The sequence below is a fragment of the Coregonus lavaretus genome (assembly GCF_964263955.1).
Source record: "Coregonus lavaretus genome assembly, chromosome: 9".
NCBI classification, from domain to species: domain Eukaryota; kingdom Metazoa; phylum Chordata; class Actinopteri; order Salmoniformes; family Salmonidae; genus Coregonus; species Coregonus lavaretus.
In genome coordinates this window covers 50705463-50729607 of record NC_139996.1, presented here as the reverse complement: position 1 = coordinate 50729607, position 24145 = coordinate 50705463, and the positions used below count along the sequence as shown (strand labels likewise).

General features: G+C 47.1%; 1 protein-coding gene across 1 annotated transcript; it reads right to left on the bottom strand.

Annotated features, from left to right (window-relative positions):
• Positions 1-976: 976 nt before the first annotated feature.
• nox5 (NADPH oxidase, EF-hand calcium binding domain 5) lies at positions 977-19707 on the bottom strand (the record flags this gene model as incomplete). The annotated part of the gene is made up of 16 exons (XM_084168362.1): positions 977-1108; positions 1398-1564; positions 4466-4565; positions 4749-4833; positions 5159-5283; positions 5528-5572; positions 11583-11774; positions 11917-12059; positions 13115-13247; positions 13585-13767; positions 15481-15653; positions 17290-17443; positions 17772-18012; positions 18541-18747; positions 19117-19271; positions 19588-19707. The coding sequence occupies 16 exons, from the start codon at positions 19705-19707 to the stop codon at positions 977-979; spliced, it is 2355 nt and encodes a 784-aa protein (XP_084024488.1).
• Positions 19708-24145: the final 4438 nt, after the last annotated feature.

Here is a 24145-nt window from a genome sequence, read left to right as displayed (position 1 = left end):
CGGCAGGTAGGTTAGTGGGTAAGAATGTTGTGCCAGTAACCGAAAGGTCGCTGGTTCTAATCCCCGAGCCGACTAGGTGAAAAATCTGTCGATGTGCCCTTGAGCAAGGCAAATTGCTCCTGTAAGTCGCTCTGGATAAGAGCGTCTGCTAAATGACCAATTTATTTATTAATGAATGGTTATACGTTTTATAAAATTGTAACTGAAGGTTGATATGTTCTATATTTCCTATAATAATGGTCACCTTCTGGTCTTACCCAGGATGCAGAACAATCACTACATTACTTAGGGTTACCCATATAACCCTTCATTATCCATATAACCCTTTATTACCCATATAACACTTCCACCAAGGTGCTGTATTATTTATCATAATAACCTTCCATGAAGATTTGAGCAGAAACTTCAAATACATCGGATCCATTGGCAACAACAAATAGTTAAGGGGTACATAAACCATTAATTATGTAAGTCTATGACGTAAACCTAATTTCAATCTCTGTCACAATGTCTAGCATTTATTATTTGTGCTTTGGAATATGTTTTGGTTTAAAGCAAGGTAGATCCATTTGAATACTAAATGTGATAGAATATACAGTATAAAGGCACGCATTATACTTCTTGACCAAGGCAAGCATTAAGGGCAGGCACGTCAATGGTGCTATCGAATCAGATCCTTTTTTATAGCACAACTAGTTGGTACGTTATCAAGGAGGGCGGTGTGTTTGCGATCAGAGGACCACTGGTCGTGCCCAGTAAGGGGACAGGGACAGTGGAGGAAGCGAAGCTGTTAGCAGCACACTGATGTCGGTTTCACACACTTTGGTGGGTAAAGACATAGTGCAGATTCAGCACGAGAGAGTGCTTGTGGACAACCAGCGTGTATGGTATAGAAACTGTTGACATAGATCAGCACATAGGTGTATGGATTTAGTTGAGGGTGCTGGTGTCAGTCAGGAAAAACGTTGGACAGCCCTCAAAAGTTCTCCTTGTAGAAGTTGAATCCAAAGTGCTCACACTGGGCCTTGATGAGTTTAGCCAGTGCAGGTGCTCCACAGTAGAATACATGAACCTTTCCTTTCTTCTCCTCTGCCACTTTCTGGAACACCTGCGGTTGATACGTGTGAAAGAAGAAGACATTTTCAATGTACTGTGGTTGGACAGGACCCACAAACATGCATGTCACTGAATCACGACTAATCGCAGGTTTTTCCTGACCACATAACCTGACCAGGAAAAACTCAGGGCCCTTATAGCCAACAACGAAATAAAGCAGAGACATCCCATACCGATTTTAGAAATGGTGCATCTCTCTTCAAGATTAGCTGAAAAATGAGCTATGAGCTTTATAATGGACAGGTACAGATATATACAGAGATATAGTTTGACATCCATACCTTCCCCCACTCTGGCCTCCCTGGCTGTGTGCGAGTGCGAAGACCAGTGATGGAATCCCTCTTTTCCTTCTTGGCCAGAAGGTCTAGCGCCATCTGCAGGCCGATGGCCTTCATGTCATTCTTGCTGAGGGCAGAGGTCATGTACATGTGCATCTCCAAGAAGCGGCCTGAGGGTTCAAAAATCAAACTTTATTTAAACTGCATTTAAAATATACGCTACATCGGCAGGATAGAACGGCTGACTCCGGTAAGATAAGGGGTGGCGGTCTGTGTATATTTGTAAACAACAGCTGGTGCATAAAATCTAATAATAAGGAAGTCTCAAGGTTTTGCTCGCCTGAGGTAGAGTATCTCATGATAAGCTGTAGACCACACTATTTACCAAGAATTTTCATCTATATTTTTCGGAGCTGTCTATTTACCACCACAAACCTATGCATTCACTAAGATTGCACTCAATGAGCTGTATAAGGCCATACGTAAACAGGAAAAAGCTCAGCCAGAGGCAGCGCTCCTAGTGTCCGGGGACTTTAATGCAGGGAAACTTAAATCTGTTCTACCTAATTTCTACCAGCATGTTAAATGTGCAACCAGAGGGGAAAAAAACTCTAGACCACCTTTACTCCACACACAGAGACACGTACAAAGCTCTCCCCCGCCCTCCATTTGGCAAATCTGACCATAACTCTATCCTCCTGATTCCTGCTTATAAGCAAAAACTAAAGCAGGAAGCACCAGTGACTCGGTTAATAAGGAAGTGATCAGATGACACAGATGCTAAGCTACAGGACTGTTTTGCTAGCACAGACTGGAATATGTTCCGTGATTCTTCCAATAGCATTGAGGAGTACACCACATCAGTCACTGGCTTCATCAATAAGTGCATTGATGACGTCGTCCCCACAGTGACCGCACGTACAAACCCCAACCAGAAGCTATGGATTACAGGCAACATCCGCACTGAGCTAAAGGGTAGAGCTGCCGCTTTCAAGGAGCGGGACTCTAACCCGGACGCTTATAAGAAATCCCGCTATGCCCTCCGACGAACCACCAAACAGGCAAAGCGTCAATACAGGACTAAGACTGAATCGTAGTACACCGGCTCTGACGCTCGTCGGATGTGGCAGGGCTTGAAAACTATTACAGACTACAAAGGGAAGCACAGACGCGAGCTGCCCAGTGACACAAGCCTACCAGACGAGCTAAATCACTTCTATGCTCGCGTCGAGGCAAGCAACACTGAAGCATGCATGAGAGCATCAGCTGTTCCGGATGACTGTGATCAAGCTCTCTGTAGCCGATGTGAGTAAGACTTTTAAGCAGGTCAACATTCACAAGGCCACAGGGCCAGACAGACGGATTACCAGGACGTGTACTCCAAGCATGCGCTGACCAACTGGCAAGTGTCTTCACTGACATTTTCAACCTGTCCCTGACTGAGTCTGTAATAACAACATGTTTCAAGCAGACCACCATAGTCCCTGTGCCCAAGAACACTAAGGTAACCTGCCTAAATGACTACCGACCCGTAGCACTCACGTCTGTAGCCACGAAGTGCTTTGAAAGGCTGGTCATGGCTCACATTAACACCATTATCCCAGAAACCCTAGACCCACTCCAATTTGCACACCGCCCCAACAGATCCACAGATGATGCAATCTCTATTGCACTCCACGCTGCCCTTTCCCACCTGGACAAAAGGAACACCTACGTGAGAATGCTATTCATTGACTACTGCTCAGTGTTCAACACCATAGTGCCCTCAGAGCTCATCACTAAGCTAAGGACCCTGGGACTAAACACCTCCCTCTGCAACTGGATCCTGGACTTCCTGGCGGTCCGCCCCCAGGTGGTAAGGGTAGGTAACAACACATCTGCCACGCTGATCCTCAACACGGGGGCCCCTCAGTGGTGCGTGCTCAGTCCCCTCCTGTACTCCCTGTTCACCCATGACTGCATGGCCAGGCACGACTCCAACACCATCATTAAGTTTGCAGACGACACAACAGTGGTAGGCCTGATCACCGACAACGATGAGACAGCCTATAGGGAGGAGGTCAGAGACCTGGCCGTGTGGTGCCAGGATAACAACCTCTCCTTCAACGTGATCAAGACAAAGGAGATTATTGTGGACTACAGGAAAAAGAAGAGGACCAGGCACGCCCCCATTCTCATCGACGGGGCTGTAGTGGAGCAGGTTGAGAGCTTCAAGTTCCTTGGTGTCCACATCACCAACAAACTGTAATGGTCCAAACACACCAAGACAGTCATGAAGAGGGCACGGTAAAGCCTATTCCCACTCAGGAGACTGAAAAGATTTGGCATGGGTCCTCAGATCCTCAAAAAGTTGGATCACTGAAAAAAGTTGGATCACTGCCTGGTATGGCAACTGCTCGGTCTCCGACCGCAAGGCACTACAGAGGGTAGTGCGTATGGCCCAGTACATCACTGGGGCCAAGCTTCCTTCCATCCAGGACCTCTATACCAGGTGGTGTCAGAGGAAAGCCCTAGAAATTGTCAAAGACTCCAGCCACCCTAGTCATAGACTGTTCTCTCTGCTACCGCACGGCAAGCGGTACCGGAGCGCCAAGTCTAGGTCCAAAAGGCTTCTTAACAGCTTCTACCCCCAAGCCATAAGACTCCTGAACAGCTAATCAAATGGCTACCCAGACTATTTGCATTGTAACTTTAACTCTACCTACATGTGCATATTACCTCAATTACCTCGACTAACCTGTGCCCCCGCACATTGACTCTGTACCGGTATCCCCTGTATATAGCCTCGCTACTGTTATTTTACTGCTGCTCTTTAATTATTTTTAATTTTAATTTTTTACTTATCTATTTTTTACTTAACACTTATTTTTCTTAAAACTGCATTGTTGGTTATGGGCTTGTAAGTAAGCATTTCTCTGTAAGGTCTACACCTGTTGTATTCGGCGCATGTGACAAATAACATTTTATTTGATTTAACACCCAGTGGTGTTTCTCTTACAGAACATCTCACTCTTCCTCTCTTTCTCCTCCCTCCATCTCTGTATCTTTCATTCCTCCCTTCTCTCACTTACCCTCTGGCTCTTCATCAGCCTGATCCATCTCCAGTTTGGTCAGGAGGCTCACGAACCACTCAAATGATTTCTGGTCTCTGTTGATCCAGATAAAGTCAACCTGTAGGAGGACCACAAACAGAGCGTTTAACAAACGTTTACTATAACTATTAATTTCTTAGGCTGGTCCCAGATCTGTTGATGCTGTCTTGCCTACTTGACCACAGGAGTATGCAAGAATGCACTAACAGATCTGGGACCAGGCTAACAAGTACAAGCTTCTGTCATCTGCAGTGGGTCTTACCTTCCTCAGTTTCATCTCACTGTCCTTGATGTTCTCACACCATGAATAGCTGCAGTTGGGGCAGTTCTGTTTCCTCATGCGATAGCTGAAATAGAAATCAGAAGTAAAAATTCAAGACTCAACCTTTATTGCCACACCATCCAAAGTTGTTAGGAAATTGACTTACAGCAGAATATGCGGGTATGTGGGATTTTTAAAAGTTATTAATAACCATAGTATTGGGCTAAGCTTCAACAAAAGTAGATATTGGCGCCATAATCATCATTGTAGGATTATAGCTTGCACTATAGCTTGGGTCACTTGGGTATTTCATTTAGTGTATACTGTAAGACGGTTAGTGCTTCTAAATTCTCTGTGTTTCTGTTCCAGAGCGATCTAGCGTTCTCTTTAGTCTTGTACCCATGCCTTACTGGTACATGATGCTCTGTAAGATGGAGGCGAAAGGTGTGATCCCAATACCAGCACCGATTAACACAGCGTGTTCAGAGGCAAAGATCTGTCTGGTAGGAGTCCCATATGGCCCATCCACGAAGCACTGACAGACAGAGATACAGATACTTATAGGCATTCAGAGTATATTCAAAACAAATGTGAATGTTTAGATAGCTAATAAGAGAATGACAAATATCACCTTGATGGTACACTTTACTTAAAGCCTGCAGGTATAATGCTTCATAACTTGTTATAAGCCTTTATAATGTCTTCTAATACGGCTAGTAATATGTTATGTACAGTATCAACAATTACATGTTACAGAAGCAGGTTGAAGTCAAACTCACTTTGACGTTGCAGAACCTGTGGTTTTCACTAAGCTTGGCTGTGATCTATGTTGGTCGGGAGGAAAAACAGATTCATCATCAGTTATAATAAGTAATAAGAGGTTATCATAATGCATTACAACAGTGACCCAGTGAGCCAACCCCTGTACTGTCAGACCAGGGCCCATATTCCCAAAGCGTCTTAGTGTAAAAGTGCTGATATTGGATCAGTTTTGCCTTTTAGATCAAAATAAATAAAATGATGTGGACATGGGGGACCTGGGCCCGTATTCTTAAAGCATCTCAGAGTAGGAGTGCTGATCTAGGATCAGGTCCCCTCCTGTAAATATCATATTATTCATTATGATCTAAAAGGCAGAACTGATCCTAGATCAGAACTCCTGCCCTGAGATGCTTTATGAATAGGAGTGATAGATTGCAAATTACTGTTTTATATCTTTACTGTTTTATATCACTATATCCTCTTAGTATGAATAGATTGTTTTTATACATCCTCAGAGATTGAAAGTAGTGTTAGGTTCAAGCTCTTTGTGTATGATAAGTGTAATTGTCACGGTTTCGGCCGAGGCGGCTCCTTCTCCTTGTTCGGGCAGGCTTCGGCGGTCGTCGTCTCCGGAGTACTAGCTGCCACCGTTCGATGTTTCATGTTTGATTGGTTTTGTCTGTTTGTCACACCTGTTTATTGTTTAGTGTTCATTAGGCACCCTATTTAGTTCTCTTGTGTTTGGTCAGGTGTTGTGTGTAATTGTTCTACTGTCACGTGTTGTTGTTTGGTCCTCTGTATTGTGCTCTCTTATTTTCGTGTTTTGTAAGAGAGTCCTGCACGTTGTGCATACTTACTTTGGACAGTCTAGTGTGCGTTTGTTTTCGCCTGTGGCCTGTTGCCGTGTTTGGCGTGTACTACGGACTTCACTAAAGACATTTGGCTTTGAATCTCTGTGTCCTGCGTGTGATTCCACGTTCCACTACACTCCACCTTGACAGAATTACACACCTTCTTATGGAATCAGCAGGAGCACCCGCACCCCCCGAGATCATGGAGGAGCGCCTTCGTGGTCAAGAGGATCGCATCAACCAAATCGGGCACGCCCTAGACCGAGTGATGAACACCCTCCATCGATGGGAGACCAGCGGGGTACCCACATCCCCACCTACCGCACCATCACCATCGGTCAGCCCGCCCGTCCAACTACCGGAACCCAGTGGAATTCGGCTCTCGCTCCCGAGGGCGTACGACGGCACCGCTGCCGGGTGTCAGGGGTTCCTGTTACAAGTGGAACTCTACCTGGCCACCGTACACCCGGCGCCCTCGGGAGACGAGAGCGTTTCCGCCCTCATCTCCTGTCTCACCGGCAAGGCGTTGGAGTGGGCCAACGCCGAATGGAGGAGAATAGATGCCGCCACTATCACCTACGCGGAGTTCTCCCGCCGCTTCCGTGCTGTGTTCGACCATCCACCAGAGGGGAAGGCAGCGGGGGAGCGTCTATTCTACCTCCGGCAGGGGATGAGGAGCGCTCAGGAATTTGCGCTGGAGTTCCGGACTCTAGCGGCAGATGCAGGGTGGAATGAGCGGGCCCTCATAGACCACTTCCGTTGTAGCCTCCGGGAGGACGTCCGCAGAGAGTTGGCGTGCAGGGATACTACACTCTCATTTGACCAGTTGGTGGACATGGCCATTCGGCTGGACACCCTGCTCGCTACCCGCGGACGTCCCAAGTGGGGGTCGCCCATTCCACCCTCCAGTGCCTCCGAGCCGAGCCCGATGGAGCTCGGAGGTGCTGGCGCTAGAGGAAGGAGAAGAAGGAGCCCGAGGGGGGCCGTCCCCTGCACCAACTGTGGCCGTGGAGGGCACACCGCGGCTAGGTGCTGGGGAGGGTCCCCTAGTGGGGGAGACGGCAGACCTTACATTGGGGAGTCCTCCCAGGTGAGTAGACGCTCCACTTACCCAGAGCTTTCTGTCGTACACATAACTATACCTGTTTGTTTTCCACAGGTTGCACCTCGTTCCCAGCATAAGGCGCTAGTAGATTCAGGCGCAGCTGGGAATTTTGTAGATCGCAAATTCTGTGTAGAGTTAGGGATTCCCCTCCTTCCTGTTAATAATCCTTTCCCTGTACATGCCCTAGATAGTCGTCCGTTAGGATCTGGGTTGATTAGGGAGGTCACAGCGGCACTTAGGATGGAGACGCAGGGGGGTCATGAGGAGACGATTCAGCTCTATCCGATCGACTCTCCTGCGTATCCGGTGGTACTGGGGCTTCCCTGGTTGATTACCCATGATCCAACTATTTCGTGGCGAGAGAAGGCTCTTAAAGGGTGGTCTGCTCAGTGTGAGGGGCTATGTCTGGGTGTTTCCGTAGGGGCGACCTCGGTGGAGAGTCCGAACCAGATGCCCGCACTGCACATTCCACCTGAGTATGAGGATTTGGCACTCGTGTTTAGCAAGACAAGAGCGGCACGGTTGCCGCCGCATAGACAGGGGGATTGTGCGATAGACCTCCAGGCAGGAGCTGCGCTCCCGCGGAGCCATGTGTATCCGTTGTCACAGGAGGAGAAGAGGGCAATGGAGACATACATTGCCGAGTCTCTGAGACAGGGATACATACGGCCCTCTAATTCACCCGCGTCATCGAGCTTCTTTTTTGTGAAGAAAAAGGATGGAGGTTTGCGCCCGTGTATTGATTACCGCGGTCTCAATCAGGTGACTGTGAAATATAGTTATCCACTCCCGCTGATTGCGACTATGACGGAGTCATTACACGGGGCACGGTTCTTCACAAAATTGGACCTCAGGAGCGCATATAACTTGGTACGCATTAGAGAGGGCGATGAATGGAAGACAGCATTTAGTACTACCTCCGGTCATTACGAGTATCTCGTCATGCCATACGGGTTAATGAATGCTCCATCAGTCTTCCAATCCTTTGTAGATGAGATTTTCCGGGACATGCAGGCGCAGGGAGTGGTGGTGTACATAGACGATATTCTGGTGTACAGTTCTACCCGGGTCGAGCATGTAGCCCTGGTGCGCAGAGTATTGAGGAGATTGTTGGAGCATGACCTGTATGTCAAAGCCGAGAAATGTCTGTTCTTCCAGGAGTCGGTCTCCTTTTTGGGTTATCAGTTGTCTGCGTCAGGGGTGAGGATGGAGGTTGACCGTGTGTCAGCCGTGCGTAATTGGCAAACCCCAACCACGGTTAAAGAGGTGCAGCAGTTCTTGGGTTTTGCGAATTACTACCGGAGGTTTATCCGGGGTTTTGGACAGGTGGCAGCTCCCATAACGTCCCTTCTGAAGGGGGTCCGGTGCGCTTGCGGTGGTCAGCTGAGGCGGACAGGGCTTTTGGGAAACTGAAGGACCTGTTTACCTCGGCTCCAGTGCTGGCGCATCCGGATCCCACTTTACCATTCCAAGTGGAGGTGGACGCGTCTGAAGCCGGTATCGGGGCCGTTCTTTCACAACGGTCCGGCACACCACCTAAACTCCGCCCCTGTGCCTTTTATTCGAAAAAGCTCAGTCCGGCGGAGCGGAATTATGACGTAGGGGACAGGGAGCTGTTAGCCGTGGTACAGGCCCTAAAGGTGTGGAGGCACTGGCTTGAGGGGGCTCAACACCCTTTTCTCATTCTGACTGACCACCGTAACCTGGAATACATTCGGGCGGCTAGGAGACTGAATCCTCGCCAGGCTCGGTGGACTATGTTTCTAGCCAGGTTCGTGTTTAAGATCACTTACATCCCTGGGTCCCAGAACGGGAAGGCAGATGCCCTGTCTCGGCGGTATGACACGGAGGAGAGGTGCGTGGAGCCCACTCCCATACTGCCTAAGTCTTGTCTGGTTGCACCGGTGGTATGGGAGGTCGATGCGGAGATCGAGCGGGCGTTACGCACCGACCCTAGCCCTCCACAGTGTCCGGTGGGTCGGACGTACGTCCCGCTCGAGGTCCGGGATCGGCTTATTTATTGGGCTCACACGTCACCCTCCTCTGGACATCCAGGTATTGGCCGGACAGTGCACTGCCTTAGTACAAAGTACTGGTGGCCAACATTAGCCAGGGATGTGAGGATTTATGTCTCCTCCTGCTCAGTGTGTGCCCAGTGTAAGGCGCCCAGACACTTGCCCAGGGGTAAGTTACAACCCCTGCCCGTTCCACAACGACCCTGGTCCCACCTCTCGGTGGATTTTGTTACCGACCTTCCCTCCTCACAGGGGAATACCACCATCCTGGTCGTTGTGGCTCGGTTCTCGAAGGCCTGTCGTCTCCTTCCCATGCCTGGTCTTCCTACTGCCCTACAGACCGCTGAGGCACTATTTACTCACGTCTTCCGGCATTACGGGGTACCCGAGGATATAGTGTCTGATCGAGGCCCCCAGTTTACCTCCAGAGTCTGGAGAGCATTTATGGAACGGTTGGGGGTTTCGGTGAGCCTTACCTCGGGTTACCACCCGGAGAGTAATGGGCAGGTCGAACGTGTCAACCAGGATGTGGGTAGGTTTCTGAGGTCATATTGTCAGGGCCGGCCGGAGGAGTGGGCGAGATATGTGCCCTGGGCCGAGATGGCACAGAACTCTCTCCGCCACTCCTCCACTAAACCAACCCCTTTCCAGTGTGTGTTAGGGTACCAGCCGGTTCTGGCACCTTGGCATGAGAGCCAGATCGAGGCCCCTGCGGTGGATGAGTGGGTGCGGCGCTCGGAGGAGACGTGGAACGCTGCACACGTCCATCTGCAGCGAGCCATCCGTCGACAGAAGACGAGCGCCGACCTCCACCGCAGTGAGGGGCCAGTGTACGCACCTGGAGATCGAGTCTGGCTCTCAACCAGAAACCTGCCCCTCCGCCTGCCCTGCCGGAAGCTGGGTCGGCGGTTTGTGGGGCCTTTTAAAGTCCTGAGGAGATTGAACGAGGTGTGTTACAGGTTACAACTGCCCATTGATTACAAAAATATTAACCCCTCGTTCCATGTGTCTCTCCTCAGGCCGGTGGTAGCTGGTCCACTCCAGGACTTTGAGATAGAAGAGACTCCTCCGCCCCCGTTGGACATCGAGGGGGCTCCGGCGTACACTGTTCGGGCCATCCTAGATTCGAGACGCCGGATGGGGGGTCTCCAATATCTCGTGGAGTGGGAGGGGTACGGCCCGGAGGAGCGGTGCTGGGTGCCGAGGAGGGACATCCTGGACCCGTCTCTTCTGACCGAATTCCATCGTGGTCATCCTGCGCGCCCTGCTCCGCGTCCTCCTGGTCGTCCCCGAGGCCAGGGGCGGCGCACGGCTGGAGCCGCGCGTCAAGGGGGGGGTACTGTCACGGTTTCGGCCGAGGCGGCTCCTTCTCCTTGTTCGGGCAGGCTTCGGCGGTCGTCGTCTCCGGAGTACTAGCTGCCACCGTTCGATGTTTCATGTTTGATTGGTTTTGTCTGTTTGTCACACCTGTTTATTGTTTAGTGTTCATTAGGCACCCTATTTAGTTCTCTTGTGTTTGGTCAGGTGTTGTGTGTAATTGTTCTACTGTCACGTGTTGTTGTTTGGTCCTCTGTATTGTGCTCTCTTATTTTCGTGTTTTGTAAGAGAGTCCTGCACGTTGTGCATACTTACTTTGGACAGTCTAGTGTGCGTTTGTTTTCGCCTGTGGCCTGTTGCCGTGTTTGGCGTGTACTACGGACTTCACTAAAGACATTTGGCTTTGAATCTCTGTGTCCTGCGTGTGATTCCACGTTCCACTACACTCCACCTTGACAGTAATTATTTGGTGGATTGCAGTGGACTGTAGGAATGTGTACTCCCAATAACTCAAGGCTTCTCCTGACTGATAAGAAGTCCTGTGATATGGACATAGGAGCATGGAGAAATCCTGGGTGATGGAAAAGTATTGTACATCTTGGTGGAAGGGAGGGGGTGAGAGCTAAGGGTATAAGTGGACACTGCACTGTATTGAATGTATGTATTCAGCTGTACATCTTCGCTGAGTAAACATTTGAAACATCACTCGGAGTTTAGGCTCTTTTGTATGATAAATATCTTTATTCTATTCATATTGTCTTCTTATCAGGGGCCCAGATCATACCTCTCTGAGCGGGGGGCCTTCCCCTCTCTCTGCTTGGTTCTGCTGGTCTGGGTTGGGCCCCTGTGGCCCTGGTCCTGGGCATGGTCCTGGCCCTGGTCTACACCCGTTTTGTCGATACAGTGTCAGCTCGATGGCATCGTCCTCATTGGAGGCCACCGTCCCGTTGCAGTTCGCACATTTAAACAGCTCCTCCTGCAAGAAAATCTAATGATTTAGCCCACTCCCATATTCCAGGGTCCTACTTAATTGTATTGTATTGACTTTGTGTAAGTAGAATTGTTTTGTATTGCTAACAGATAGAATTAAGTAGTGGGCGAAAGAGAAGGTAGAGAACCTGGGCCCTCCTCTGGTGCCGTCTGTCCCTCAGGCTGGCGCTCAGTCTCTTTGTGCTGACCACCTGGCTGTCCGGCTGCCTGAAGTACTCATACAGACGATTGGTCCACTGGCCCATGGAGCGGATATGCAACCAAAGAGTATCTTTTCAGAAAGGGATGTGCAAGCATAGAGTATATATTCAGAAAGGGATGTGCAACCACAGAGTACTTTCCCAGAAGAGGAACACACTCCATTGAGTTCTATGGAAATTATCATGGTGGTGCAAAGCTGCAACTGGACCGTGGTTATGTGTTTCTAAGTTTAGTTTAATTTGGGGGCAGCAGTAGCCTAGAGGTTAGAGAGGCAGACCAGCAGATGGAAGTTTGCTGGTTCAAGCCCTGGGCTGGGCAACACAAAAATGGGAATGGAACAGAACTGGCAGATGGAAAGCTACTGGTCTCTGATCCCATGTACCATTTGTCATTGTGCTTGAGCAAGGCACTTAACCCCCCCACAATTGCTCTCCATCCGCTGATGCTGTGGCGTTCAACGTGTGTGTGTGTGTGTGTTGGGAACGGCAGAAGACACATTTCCGTTCTAGACAATAAAGTTGTATTCTTTATTATATTCTAGTTTAGAGAGAGTTGGGAACTGGATGTAACACATTTTTTAGACAATTTGAGTGTACCTATGTCTTTATGAATGCATCTGCCACTATATTGAAGCTATTGGACGCAGTTTATCATAGCACACTGCGCTTTATTACAGGTGACAGGTTCAGTACACATCACTGCATTCTTTACCAGAAAGTAGGCTGGCCCTCTTTGAAGTCACGTAGATTGATTCAATGCTCTCTTTTTATTTATAAAGCTCTCTTACAAAAACTTCCACCATACATAAAATCATTAACAACATTTAGACGTATGAGTTACCATACTCGGTTTCAGGGATGTTTAACTCTGGAGATCCCCACAGTTAGGTAAATCTGCTTTTGGTGTCTTTGCACCCCATGTCCTGTATGGAACAATCTACAGAGTTCCCTCCAACTAGATGTACTGGTGCCTCTCGGGCAATTCAAATGGTTGATTAGGTACCTCTTTGCTGTGATGATTGTGATTGTTTCTCTTAAGTACGTTTTGTAATCTTGTATATTTGTATTATGCTGTATTGGTCTCAAATGGGACTCCCTGCTAAAAGGTGAAATAAAACATAAAAACCTGGCTGCTCTGGGGCACTGCTGATGGTGAAAGGATGCCACTCATACTTAGCGATGTCTGGAATGTTGATGTAAATATAATCCCCTGGTTTGAAGTGGAAAAACTGGGGCCGCTTGATTACCAGATGGGTCACCTGCAAGTAACAGACATTTTTCAACACTCTCTAGGGGTAAACAAAACTGTGCTTTGAACAAAAATGAAGACATTAACTACTAGGCTAACAGAGCCAGCTAAACTCTGTCCAAACTGCACAATGCTAGTTGATTTTTCTCACCTATAGTAGGGTTGGTAGGTTGGGATAAGATGTATCATATTATAATCTAATATTCCTATAGCAGAGGTCTAGTCAAACTTAATTACGTGTTGAGCAGGTGGCATAACACAATAGCTAGATATTGAAAAACGCAAAAGTGAATAAGTGTCCTCTTTAAGAAAAGTGACCACTATTGGTATAACATCCAGATGGGCACCTTAGATGGCAGCAGGTTGACCTCCACGATGTAGAGGCCTCCCATGTGAGACACAGCGACGCCCACTAGTTTCTCCAGCAGGAAGATCACACCAGGTACCACAAACCACTTCCAGAAGTTGGCACAGTGCACCACCAGCAGAACCCACACCCACACATAGGACAGGTGGGACCAGTAGAACACCTGGGGAAACAACACAACAAAATAAAAATACATTGGAGTATTTGGGTGTAGCGATAGAGAGAGCTACACCCAAATAATGACAAAGCAAAAACGGTTTTTAGAAATGTTTGCTAATTTATTACAAATAAAAAACAGAAATACCTTATTTACATAACTATTCAGACCCTTTGCTATGAGACTCGAAATTTAGCTCAGGTGCATCCTGTTTCCATTGATCATCCTTGAGATGTTTCTACAACTTGAATGGAGTCCACCTGTGGTAAATTCATTTGATTGGACATGATTTGGAAAGGCACACACCTGTCTATATAAGGTCCCACAGTCGACAGTGCATGTCAAAGCAAAAACCAAGCCATGAGGTTGAAGGAATTGTCCGTAGAGCTCCGAGACAGGATTGTGTCGAGGCACAGATTTGGGGAAGGGTACCACATTTTTTTTGCAGCATTGAAGGTCCCAATGAACACAGTGGCCTCCATCATTCTTTAATGGAAGAAGTTTGGAACCACCAAGACTCTTCCTAGAGCTGGCCGCCTGGCCAAACTGAGCAATCTGGGGAGAAGGGCCTTGGTCAGGGAGGTGACCAAGAACCCGATGGTGACTCTGACAGAGCTCCAGAGTTCCTCTGTGGAGATGGAAGAAACTTCCAGAAGGACAACCATCTCTGCAGCACTCCACCAATCAGGCCTTTATGGTAGAGTGGCCAGACGGAAGCAACTCCTCAGTAAAAGGCACATGATAGCCCGCTTGGAGTTTGCCAAAAGGCACCTAAAGACTCTCAGACCATGAGAAACCTGGCACCATCCCTACGGTGAAACATGGTGGTGGAAGAATCATGCTGCGGGGATGTTTTTCAGCGGCAGGGACTGGGAGACTAGTCAGGATTGAGGGAAAGATGAACGGAGCAATGTACAGAGAGATCCTTGATGAAAACCTGCTCCAGAGAGCTCAGAACCTTAGACTGGGGTGAAGGTTCACCTTCCAACAGGACAATAACCCTAAGCACACAGCCAAGACAATGCAGGAGTGGCTTTGGGACAAGTCTCTGAATGTCCTTGAGTGGCCCAGCCAGAGCCCAGACTTGAACACGATCAAACATCTCTGGAGAGACCTGAAAATAGCTGTGCAGCGACGCTCCCCATCCAACCTGACAAAGCTTGAGAGGATCTGCAGAGGAGAATGGGAGAAACACCCCAAATACAGATGTGCCAAGCTTGTAGCGTCATACCCAAGAAGACTCAAGGCTGTAATCGCTGCCAAAGGTGCTTTAACAAAGTACTGAGTAAATGGTCTGAATACTTATGTAAATGTGATATTTCCGTTTTTTATATATTTGCAAAAAAAATTTAAACTGTTTTTGCTTTGTCATTATGGGGTATTGTGTGTAGATTGATGAGGAAAAAAACTATTTCATCCATTTTAGAATAAGGCTATAACGTAACAAAATGTGGAAAAAGTCAAGTGGTCTGAATACTTTCCGAATGCACTGTATGTATATGATCACGTGTCTCTCGTATGCGTGGGAATACTTGGGAACAGATTCCCAAAATGTTTATAACTTGGAGCTGATTTCCTGGTGTTTTTAGTCCAAATAAAATGGGCCGCCAGTTGGGGAACCCTGGTGTATACCATGTGTATCCCATACATAAGACGAATAAAACTTGAAACTTTGTAAATGAGCGCCTGCTAAATGACTAGCTAGATTGTCAACTGTACCTCAAAATGGCCGCTGCGCCGGACGAAGGTGCTGGAGCAGACCACCATTAGACAGATCATGATCTGTAGCACCATGCCGGTGACGGATGCAGAGCCCCACACCCAGCCAATCCCTGGCCGAGTAGTGAAAAGGTACTCCCACAGGCTGTAGCTGCTGTTCTGAGTTAGGTGGACTGAAGGAGGAAACATAGCATCAGACCAGGTTACTGTAAAAACACTTTGTGACAACTGCTAATGTAAAAAAAAAATGGTTTAGAAATAAATGTGATTGATCAGTTGAAAGCTGTCACAATACAGCACCACCTTAGACCAAGGGCTGGGTCAGTCTGAACATAAACATGCCATTATGTGTACCACAGAGGAAGCTGGTGGAAGGAGCTATAGATGGATGGGCTCATTGTAATGGCTGGAATGGAATAAATGCAACAGTATCAAACATATGGCTGTTCCATTTATTCCATTCCAGCCATTACAATGAGCCCGTCCTCCTATAGCTCTTCCCACCAGCCTCCTCTGATGTACCAGCATTTCCTCCAGTTTACAGACAACATTCAGGGATGCAAATACCAAAACATTCAATTGAAACCAATAAATGGGTTGGTTGTTAAGCAACAAAACCGACGCGTGCGCAACTATGGGGCAAAATTTGGCATTCTAATTATAGCCAAAATATATACTACACTGAACCAAAATATAAATGCAACATGCAACAACTTCAAAGATTTTACTGAGTTACAGTTCATTTAAGGAAATCAGTCAATTGAAATAAATGTATTAGGCCGTAATCTATGGATTTCACGACAGGGAATGCAGATATGCATCTGTTGGTCAAAGATACCTTAAAAAAAAAAGTAGTAGCATGGATCAGAAAACCAGTCAGTATCTGGTGTGACCACCATTTTCCTCATGCTTCGCACAGGTTTGATCAGGCTGTTGATTGTGGCCTGTGGAATGTTGTCCCACTCCTCTTCAATGGCTGTGCGAAGTTGATGGATATTGGCGGAAACTGGAACACGCCGTCGTACATGTTGATCCAGAGTATCCCAAACATGCTCAATGGGTGACATGTCTGGTGAGTATGCAGGCTATGGAAGAACTAGGACATTTTCAGCTTCCAGGAATTGTGTACAGATCCTTGCGACATGGGGCCGTGCATTATCATGCTGAAACATGAGGTGATAGAGGCGAATGAATGGCACGACAATGGGCCTCAGGATCTCGCCACGGTATTTCTGTGCATTCAAATTGCCATCGATAAAATGCAATTGTGTTTGTTGTCTGTAGTTTATGCCTGACCATACCATAATCCCACCGCCACCATGGGGCACTCTGTTCACAACGTTGACATCAGCAAACCGCTCGCCCACACGTCTACCATCTGCCCGGTACAGTTGAAACCGGGATTAATCCGTGAAGAGTACACTTCTCCAGCGTGCAAGTGGCCATCGAAGGTGAGCATTTGCCAACTGAAGTCTGTTACGACGCCGAACTGCAGTCAGGTCAAGACCCTGGTGAGGACGACGAACACCCTGCGACGGTTTCTGACAGTTTGTGCAGAAATTATTCAGTTGTGCAAAACCACAGTTTTATCAGCTCACTAAGAGGGATGTTAGCAAATATGTGCACAACATTTTAGAGAAATAAGCTTTTTGTTTCCTATGGAACATTTCTGGGATCTTTTCTTTCAGCTCATGAAACAATTGTTTCAAGGCTTAAAAATCATTTTTGGACTGGTTAATTGCATCTGGGAGATAGAAGGTTTATAACATGTGAGTGTTTGTGGTTTAGAGCGTGTGGGTGCCTGCGTACCAAAGTTCATGAAGTGGGCGGTGGTGTGCATGGTGGAGAAGGTGACAATGGCGTAGCCCACCATCTGATGCAGCAGGATGTTCTGGTCCAGAGGCAGCACCCTCACAACCCAAGTGGCCCGCAGCCAGGTCAAACAGCGCCGCAGCATCAGCACCTACACACATTCACATGTAAACACACACATATGGACACAGATATGCACATACACACATACTCATGCACACACACACACACACACACACACGGATACACAGACAGACACAATCAATGAAGAAAGTCTAGTGTTACTAAGGGAAATGTCACAGCTGCATGTCCATGTCTACCTCTAAACATCAATACCCTCATGGTTTAAAATATTGATTTATGAAGCAAACATCCATTGTCCTTACCGAGAGTTGCTGAATATCTCTTCATCTCTATCCACCAAACCACATTCACCCCCTCCCTCCCTCCCCCACTTCCTTCCCCACTAACTCCCTCACCATGACAAAGGTACAGTTAAAGTTGAGGCACTGGCCACAGCCCTTGGCCACCATGTACCAGAATCCCCCCTCTGCGTTCTTCAGCATGGCGGTGATGAACAGCAGCAGGTTGAGGCAAGTGTAGGCGCACAGGAAGAGGAGCTTTCGGCTGTTGTTGTGCCAGTACGCCGGCGTCAGGTAGCGCGGCGTATGCCGCCCCTTCTTCTGCTCCAGGCCTGGAGGCTTCAGCCAGTTGGCAGCACTAGGGGGTGGAGGAAACGGAGAGCAGGGCCATAATTTACAGAGTTTCAGAATAGGAGTGCTGATCTAGGATCAGTTTTAGCCTCTAAGATCATAATGAGTATGATTATATGGACATGAGCAATCTCATCCTAGATTAGCATTCTGAGACGCTTTTTGAATTTGGGCCCAGAGCTCAGTGGGAGTGAGAGGAGTCATGGCGGTGAGAGAGGGGACAAAATGTGCTGGCAGAGACCACTTCCTCTGCAGTAAAGCTAATTATCTGGGGACATATTGGCTATGTGCTGAGATACAGAGTTGGAGGACAGACACTGGACTACATAAAATGTCACAGGGAAAATCTTATGTGTGTATGGACATGTGAGCCTTCCTTATATTTTGCATGTTTGATACATTCTGGGCCTGTTTCCCTGACAAAAATTAAGCCTAGCCCTAAACATTTTAGTCCAGGGCTGGGCTTCATCTGTGTCTGGGAAACTGGCCCCATGTGAAAACATGTTAGCTGAAAAAAAAAGCTGTGCCTTGAGACCTGATGGTGAGGTTCTCCATGACCTCAGGGAAGTTCTCCAGCTCGGCCTTGAGCTCCTCGAAAGTGATGGACCCGCTGTTGTCCTTGTCGGCCGACTCGAACAGAGCCAGGGTCAGGTCGTCCAGCTTCTCCTCTGGCAGGGAGATGGCGCTCTCGCGCAGGCACGACTTGAGCACCGTGCGCAGCTCGTCTGGGTCAATCGAGCCACTGCCTGCAGGCCAAGAGAAATCATCATCAATAATAAAGAGTCTGTTGCAAGGTGATGAAAGATTTATCAATACATTTCGATAAAAATATAGGCAGCTAAGTTGGACGAAATAAACTGCATGTCCTAAAGGTGAGACAATGCATGAAGGTTTCACTGACCATTCTCATACATCGGTTTATATAGTATACCAAAAAAAGGTGTGGATGATTTATTTCACTGTGTGTTTTAATAGTGGATAATGCACACATTTTGTCTTCACAAGTAACACTTACAAGCCTGGTCACAGATCTATGTGTGTTGTCTTGCCAACTCCTGGTCATTGGTAATTGTCAAGACAGCACAAACAGATCTGGCACTAGGTTAAACACATACCATCGACGTCATAGACCTGGAAGAGGAAGCGGAGCTTGTCTGTCTCGCTGCCGTGGATCAGCAGGTCCAGAGCCTTCAGCAGCTCGTCCAGACTGATGGTTTTGCTGCCGTCAGAGTCAAACAGCGCAAAGAACCGCTCCGCAAAGAAAGACTGCACAAACACACACAGAATCACACAGCACTGACTTCTATGGACAAAGTAAGTAAAACTCACATACCGTACACAATCCATAAAGGACAGTCATTTAGAGTGAGTGAAAGTCAGACATTGAGAATACATTTTTGGGGGGTCTGTATGTGAAATTTCATGTATTTTATGTTATTGCACTGTACCCCCTACCATCCTACCCCAGCCCTATTTGACCTTACTTGTCACAAAAGAACTACCAACAAAATACATACAACCTCCCCAAAAAAGTATTAGGACAATGACCTACAAATGAGTTGACACTTGACCCCTAACTCACCTCCTTGACCTTGAGGGCCGTTTTGAACTCTTCCAGGTCAATTTCTTTGTCATCACCCGCGATGCTCTCAAACTGCTTGGTGACCCACTCCAGCCACCGTGCATCCTCATCCAGGCTCATGGTGCTGCTAGGATGGTAGCCTTCTACGCTCACCACCACGCCTGCTGTAATGTCAACACATGAAAGAACCTAAGTAACGCCATTTCAAAGAGGGAGCGGCTATATGGACATGCCTGGTGCCCAAATTGATGAAGTATGTCGCACAGCTGAGAGTCGAGTGTGGAGACAAATGGCTTCGGTTCAGTCAGTCGGCCTGATCCAGTGGTGCTGATGAGCCCTTCACAGCTAGTTTATGATGGCTAGCTGGCAACAGCAGCATGGCGCTAGTAAAAGAAAGTGATGTTTATTTCGATGGGCGAAATAACTTGTAGTATTGGTCACCATCTGGATTTAGTCACCATCTCCAATTTAATCCATCCCACTTGGTTTTATTTAGAGTAGGACAGCAGCCTACACAATAAATAACCTGTAATGGCAGTAACCATCTGGATGTTACCGTGATACAGTCTACACTGCTCAATGGGGAGAGTTTGCGCTGCAAGCAGGCAACACAACATGGGGCACAGTGTCCTTTAGCTCCTGCTTGCCGCAGTAAGGAGATGGAAGTAGCTAGATAGTGTAGCCTGGCCAGCTCGCCTCTCTCCCCTGGGATTCTCTGCTTCTGACCCTATTACGGGGGCTGAGTCACTGGCTTACCAGTGCTCTTCCATGCTGTCCCTAGGAGGGGTGCGTCACCTGAGTGGGTTGAGTAACAGACACGATCTTCCTGTCCGGTTTTGCGCCCCCTCTGGCTCGTGCGGTGGAGGAGATCTTTGTGGGCTATACCAAGCTTTTTCTCAGGGTAGTAAGTTGGTGGTCTGTTGATATCCCTCTAGTGGTGTTTGGGCTATGCTTTGGCAAAGTGGGTGGGGTTATATCCTGCCTGGTTGGCCCAGTCCGGGGGTATCGTCGGACGGGGCCACAGTGTCCCCCGACTCCCCCCCCCGTCTCAGCCTCCAGTATCAATGCTGCAATAGTCTATGTGCCAGGGGGCTAGGGTCAGTCTGTTATATCTGGTGTAATTCTCCTGTCTTATCTGGTGTCCTGTGTGAATTTAAGTATGCTTCCTCTGATTCTCTCTCTCTCTCCCTCTCTCCCTCCCCTCCCGGAGGACCTGAGCCCTAGGATCAGGACTAACAGGCCTGATGACTCCTGACTGTCCCCAGTCCACCTGGTCGTGCTGTTGCTCCAGTTTCAACTGTTCTGCCTGCGGCTAGGGAACACTGACCTGTTCACCGGACGTGCTACCTTGTCCCGGACCTGCTGTTTTCGACTCTTTCTCTCTCTACCGCACCTGCTGTCTCGACCTCTGAATGCTCAGCTATGAAAAGCCAACTGACATTTACAGGTACTGACCTGTTGCACCCTCTACAACCACTATGATTATTATTTGACCCTGCTGGTCATCTATGAACATTTGATCATCTTGAAGAACAATCTGGCCTTAAATGGCCTTGTGCTCTTATAATCTCCACCCGGCACAGCCAGAAGAGGACTGGCCACCCCTCAGAGCCTGGTTCCTCTCTAGGTTTCTTCCTAGGTTCCTGCCTTTCTAGGGAGTTTTTCCTAGCCACCGTGCTTCTACATCTGCATTGCTTGCTGTTTGGGGTTTTAGGCTGGCTTTCTGTATAGCACTTTGTAACATCAGCTGATGTAAAAAGGGCTTTATAAATACAGTTGATTGATTGATTGATAAAGACAATGGCCGTGTTCAAGAGGATCAAAACCATAATGTTTCAAGGGTAAATTGTGACTGACTGACCTACAAATAATAACGAGTAGTTATTTATAATACAATGTTTTTTGTAGATCAGTCAGTTGCCAGTCGCCTGCACTGTCGGCGGCAATGTCGAACAAGCCCAATGTGAAAAGAAAATATCCAAGTCAGCACAGTTTGGTTGAGGTCAGCACAATGTGAAAAGGGTCATAATTTCTGAGACATGGCTAGTATGCTGCCACTAACGTAACATAGTGAGGGTTTGTGTGACGTAGGTTTGTTGTTTGTGTTTGAGAAAGAACACAAATGACTCGATTTGATCGTTCTACCTGATTTAACTACTGTAGAATTTATGATTTACAGATCTAAAATAAGACTTTGACATCTACTATGCTACATAAGCTTGAACCCCAAAACAATGCTTGCACAGAGACGACAAAGGTTACTATAGGACGACTATAGATAGAATACAGCGTGGCTGAGGTTGCCAGGGAGATGTCAGAAGCAGCGAATAAAAACAGGAACTGAGCAAGTGTTGCCACTAATTAAAGACTTGCATCTTGATCATAAGTAAACCACTTACAGTTGAAGTCGGAAGTTTACTTACACTTAGGTTGGAGTCATTAAAACTCGTTTTTCAACCACTCCACAAATTTCTTGTTAACAAACTATAATTTTGGCAAGTCGGTTAGGACATCTACTTTGTAGAGTAATTTTTCCAACAATTGTTTACAGACAGAATATTTCACTTATAATTCACTGTATCACAATTCCAGTGGGTCAGAAGTTTACATACTATAAGTTGACTGTGCCTTTAAACAGCTTGGAAAATTCCAGAAAATGATGTCATGGCTTTAGAAGCTTCTGATAGGCTAATTTAAAAATAATAGTAGACCTCCACAAGTCTGGTTCATCCTTGGGAGCAATTTCCAAACGCCTGAAGGTACCACGTTCATCTGTACAAACAATAGTACGCAAGTATAAACACCATGGGACCATGCAGCTGTCATACCGCTCAGGAAGGAGACGAGTTCTGTCTCCTAGAGATTAACGTACTTTGGTGCGAAAAGTGCAAATCAATCCCAGAACAACAACAAAGGACCCTGTGAAGATGCTGGTGGAAACAGGTACAAAAGTATCTATATCCACAGTAAAACAAGTCCTATATCAACATAACCTGAAAGGCCGCTCAGCATGGAAGAAGCCACTGCTCCAAAACCGCCATAATAAAGCCAGACTACGGTTTGCAACTGCAAATGGGGACAAAGATCGTACTTTTTGGAGACATGTCCACTGGTCTGATGAAACAAAAATAGAACTGTTTGGCCATAATGACCATCGTTATGTTTGGAGGAAAAAGGGGATCGCTTGCAAGCCGAAGAACACCATCCCAACCGTGAAGCACGGGGGTGGCAGCGTCATGCTGTGGGGGTGCTTTGCTGCAGGAGGGACTGGTGCACTTCACAAAATAGATGGCATCATGAGGAAGGAAAATGATGTGGATATATTAAAGCAACATTTTAGTCATTTAGCAGACGCTCTTATCCAGAGTGCATACATTTTATTTTTAATTTTTTCATACTGGCCCCCCGTGTGAATCGAACCCACAACCCTGGCGCTGCATGCACCATGCTCTACCAACTGAGCTACACGGGGCAACATCTCAAGACATCAGTCAGGAAGTTAAAGCTAGGTCGCAAATGGGTCTTCCAAATGGACAATGACCCCAACCATACTTCCAAAGTTGTGGCAAAATGGCTTAAGGACAACAAAGTCAAGGTATTAGAGTGGCCATCACAAAGTCCTGACCTCAATCCTATCGAAAATGTGTAGGCAGAACTGAAAAAGCGTGTGCGAGCAAGGAGGCCTACAAACCTGACTCAGTTACACCAGCTCTGTCAGGAGGAATGGGCCAAAATTCACCCAACTTATTGTGGGAAGCTTGTGGAAGGCTACCCGAAATGTTTGACCCAAGTTAAACAATTGAAAGGCAATGCTACCAAATACTAATTGAGTGTATGTAAACTTCTGACCCACTGGGAATGTGATGAAAGAAATAAAAGCTGAAATAAATCATTCTCTCTACTATTATTCTGACATTTCACATTCTTAAAATAAAGTGGTGATTCTAACTGACCTAAGACAGGGAATTTTTACTAGGATTAAATGTCAGGAATTGTGAAAAACTGAGTTTAAATGTATTTGGCTAAGGTGTATGTAAACTTCCGACTTCAACTGTACCTATATTGTAGAGTTGAATGAATCCCACTTCTTGACAGCACACTGAAGACAGTAATTTGCAGTAGCAAGTTGACTTTGTAAAGGTAAAAAAGTAGACTTGACTTCCAGGATCTGGTCAAAGTAAAAGTTTTAATACAGAGCTTTTCGGGGTATAGATAGTTATGTGAAAATGCAAAGGCTAATAGCCCCAGAGGCTAAGAAAAATGGTATAGCCCTAATGGCTAAAAGCAGCTAAAAGCATGGTGGCTAAAGAGCAAATTATGCTTCTGAGTCTCAAGATTGTATAGTCATTCTTAATTACGTAAACATGCATCATTACCGACGTTGGTGGATATGAAGCTGATACAACTTTCAATTGAACAATGAATCTGTTACATTGTCATGTTTCCTACAGAGAGGAAACACGACAATTCCACGGTAACAGAGTGACACGAGACCCTATTTTAGGTGTTTGTATTGTGCCCACCATCGGTTAAGACACAACATGCTCTTGAATACAGG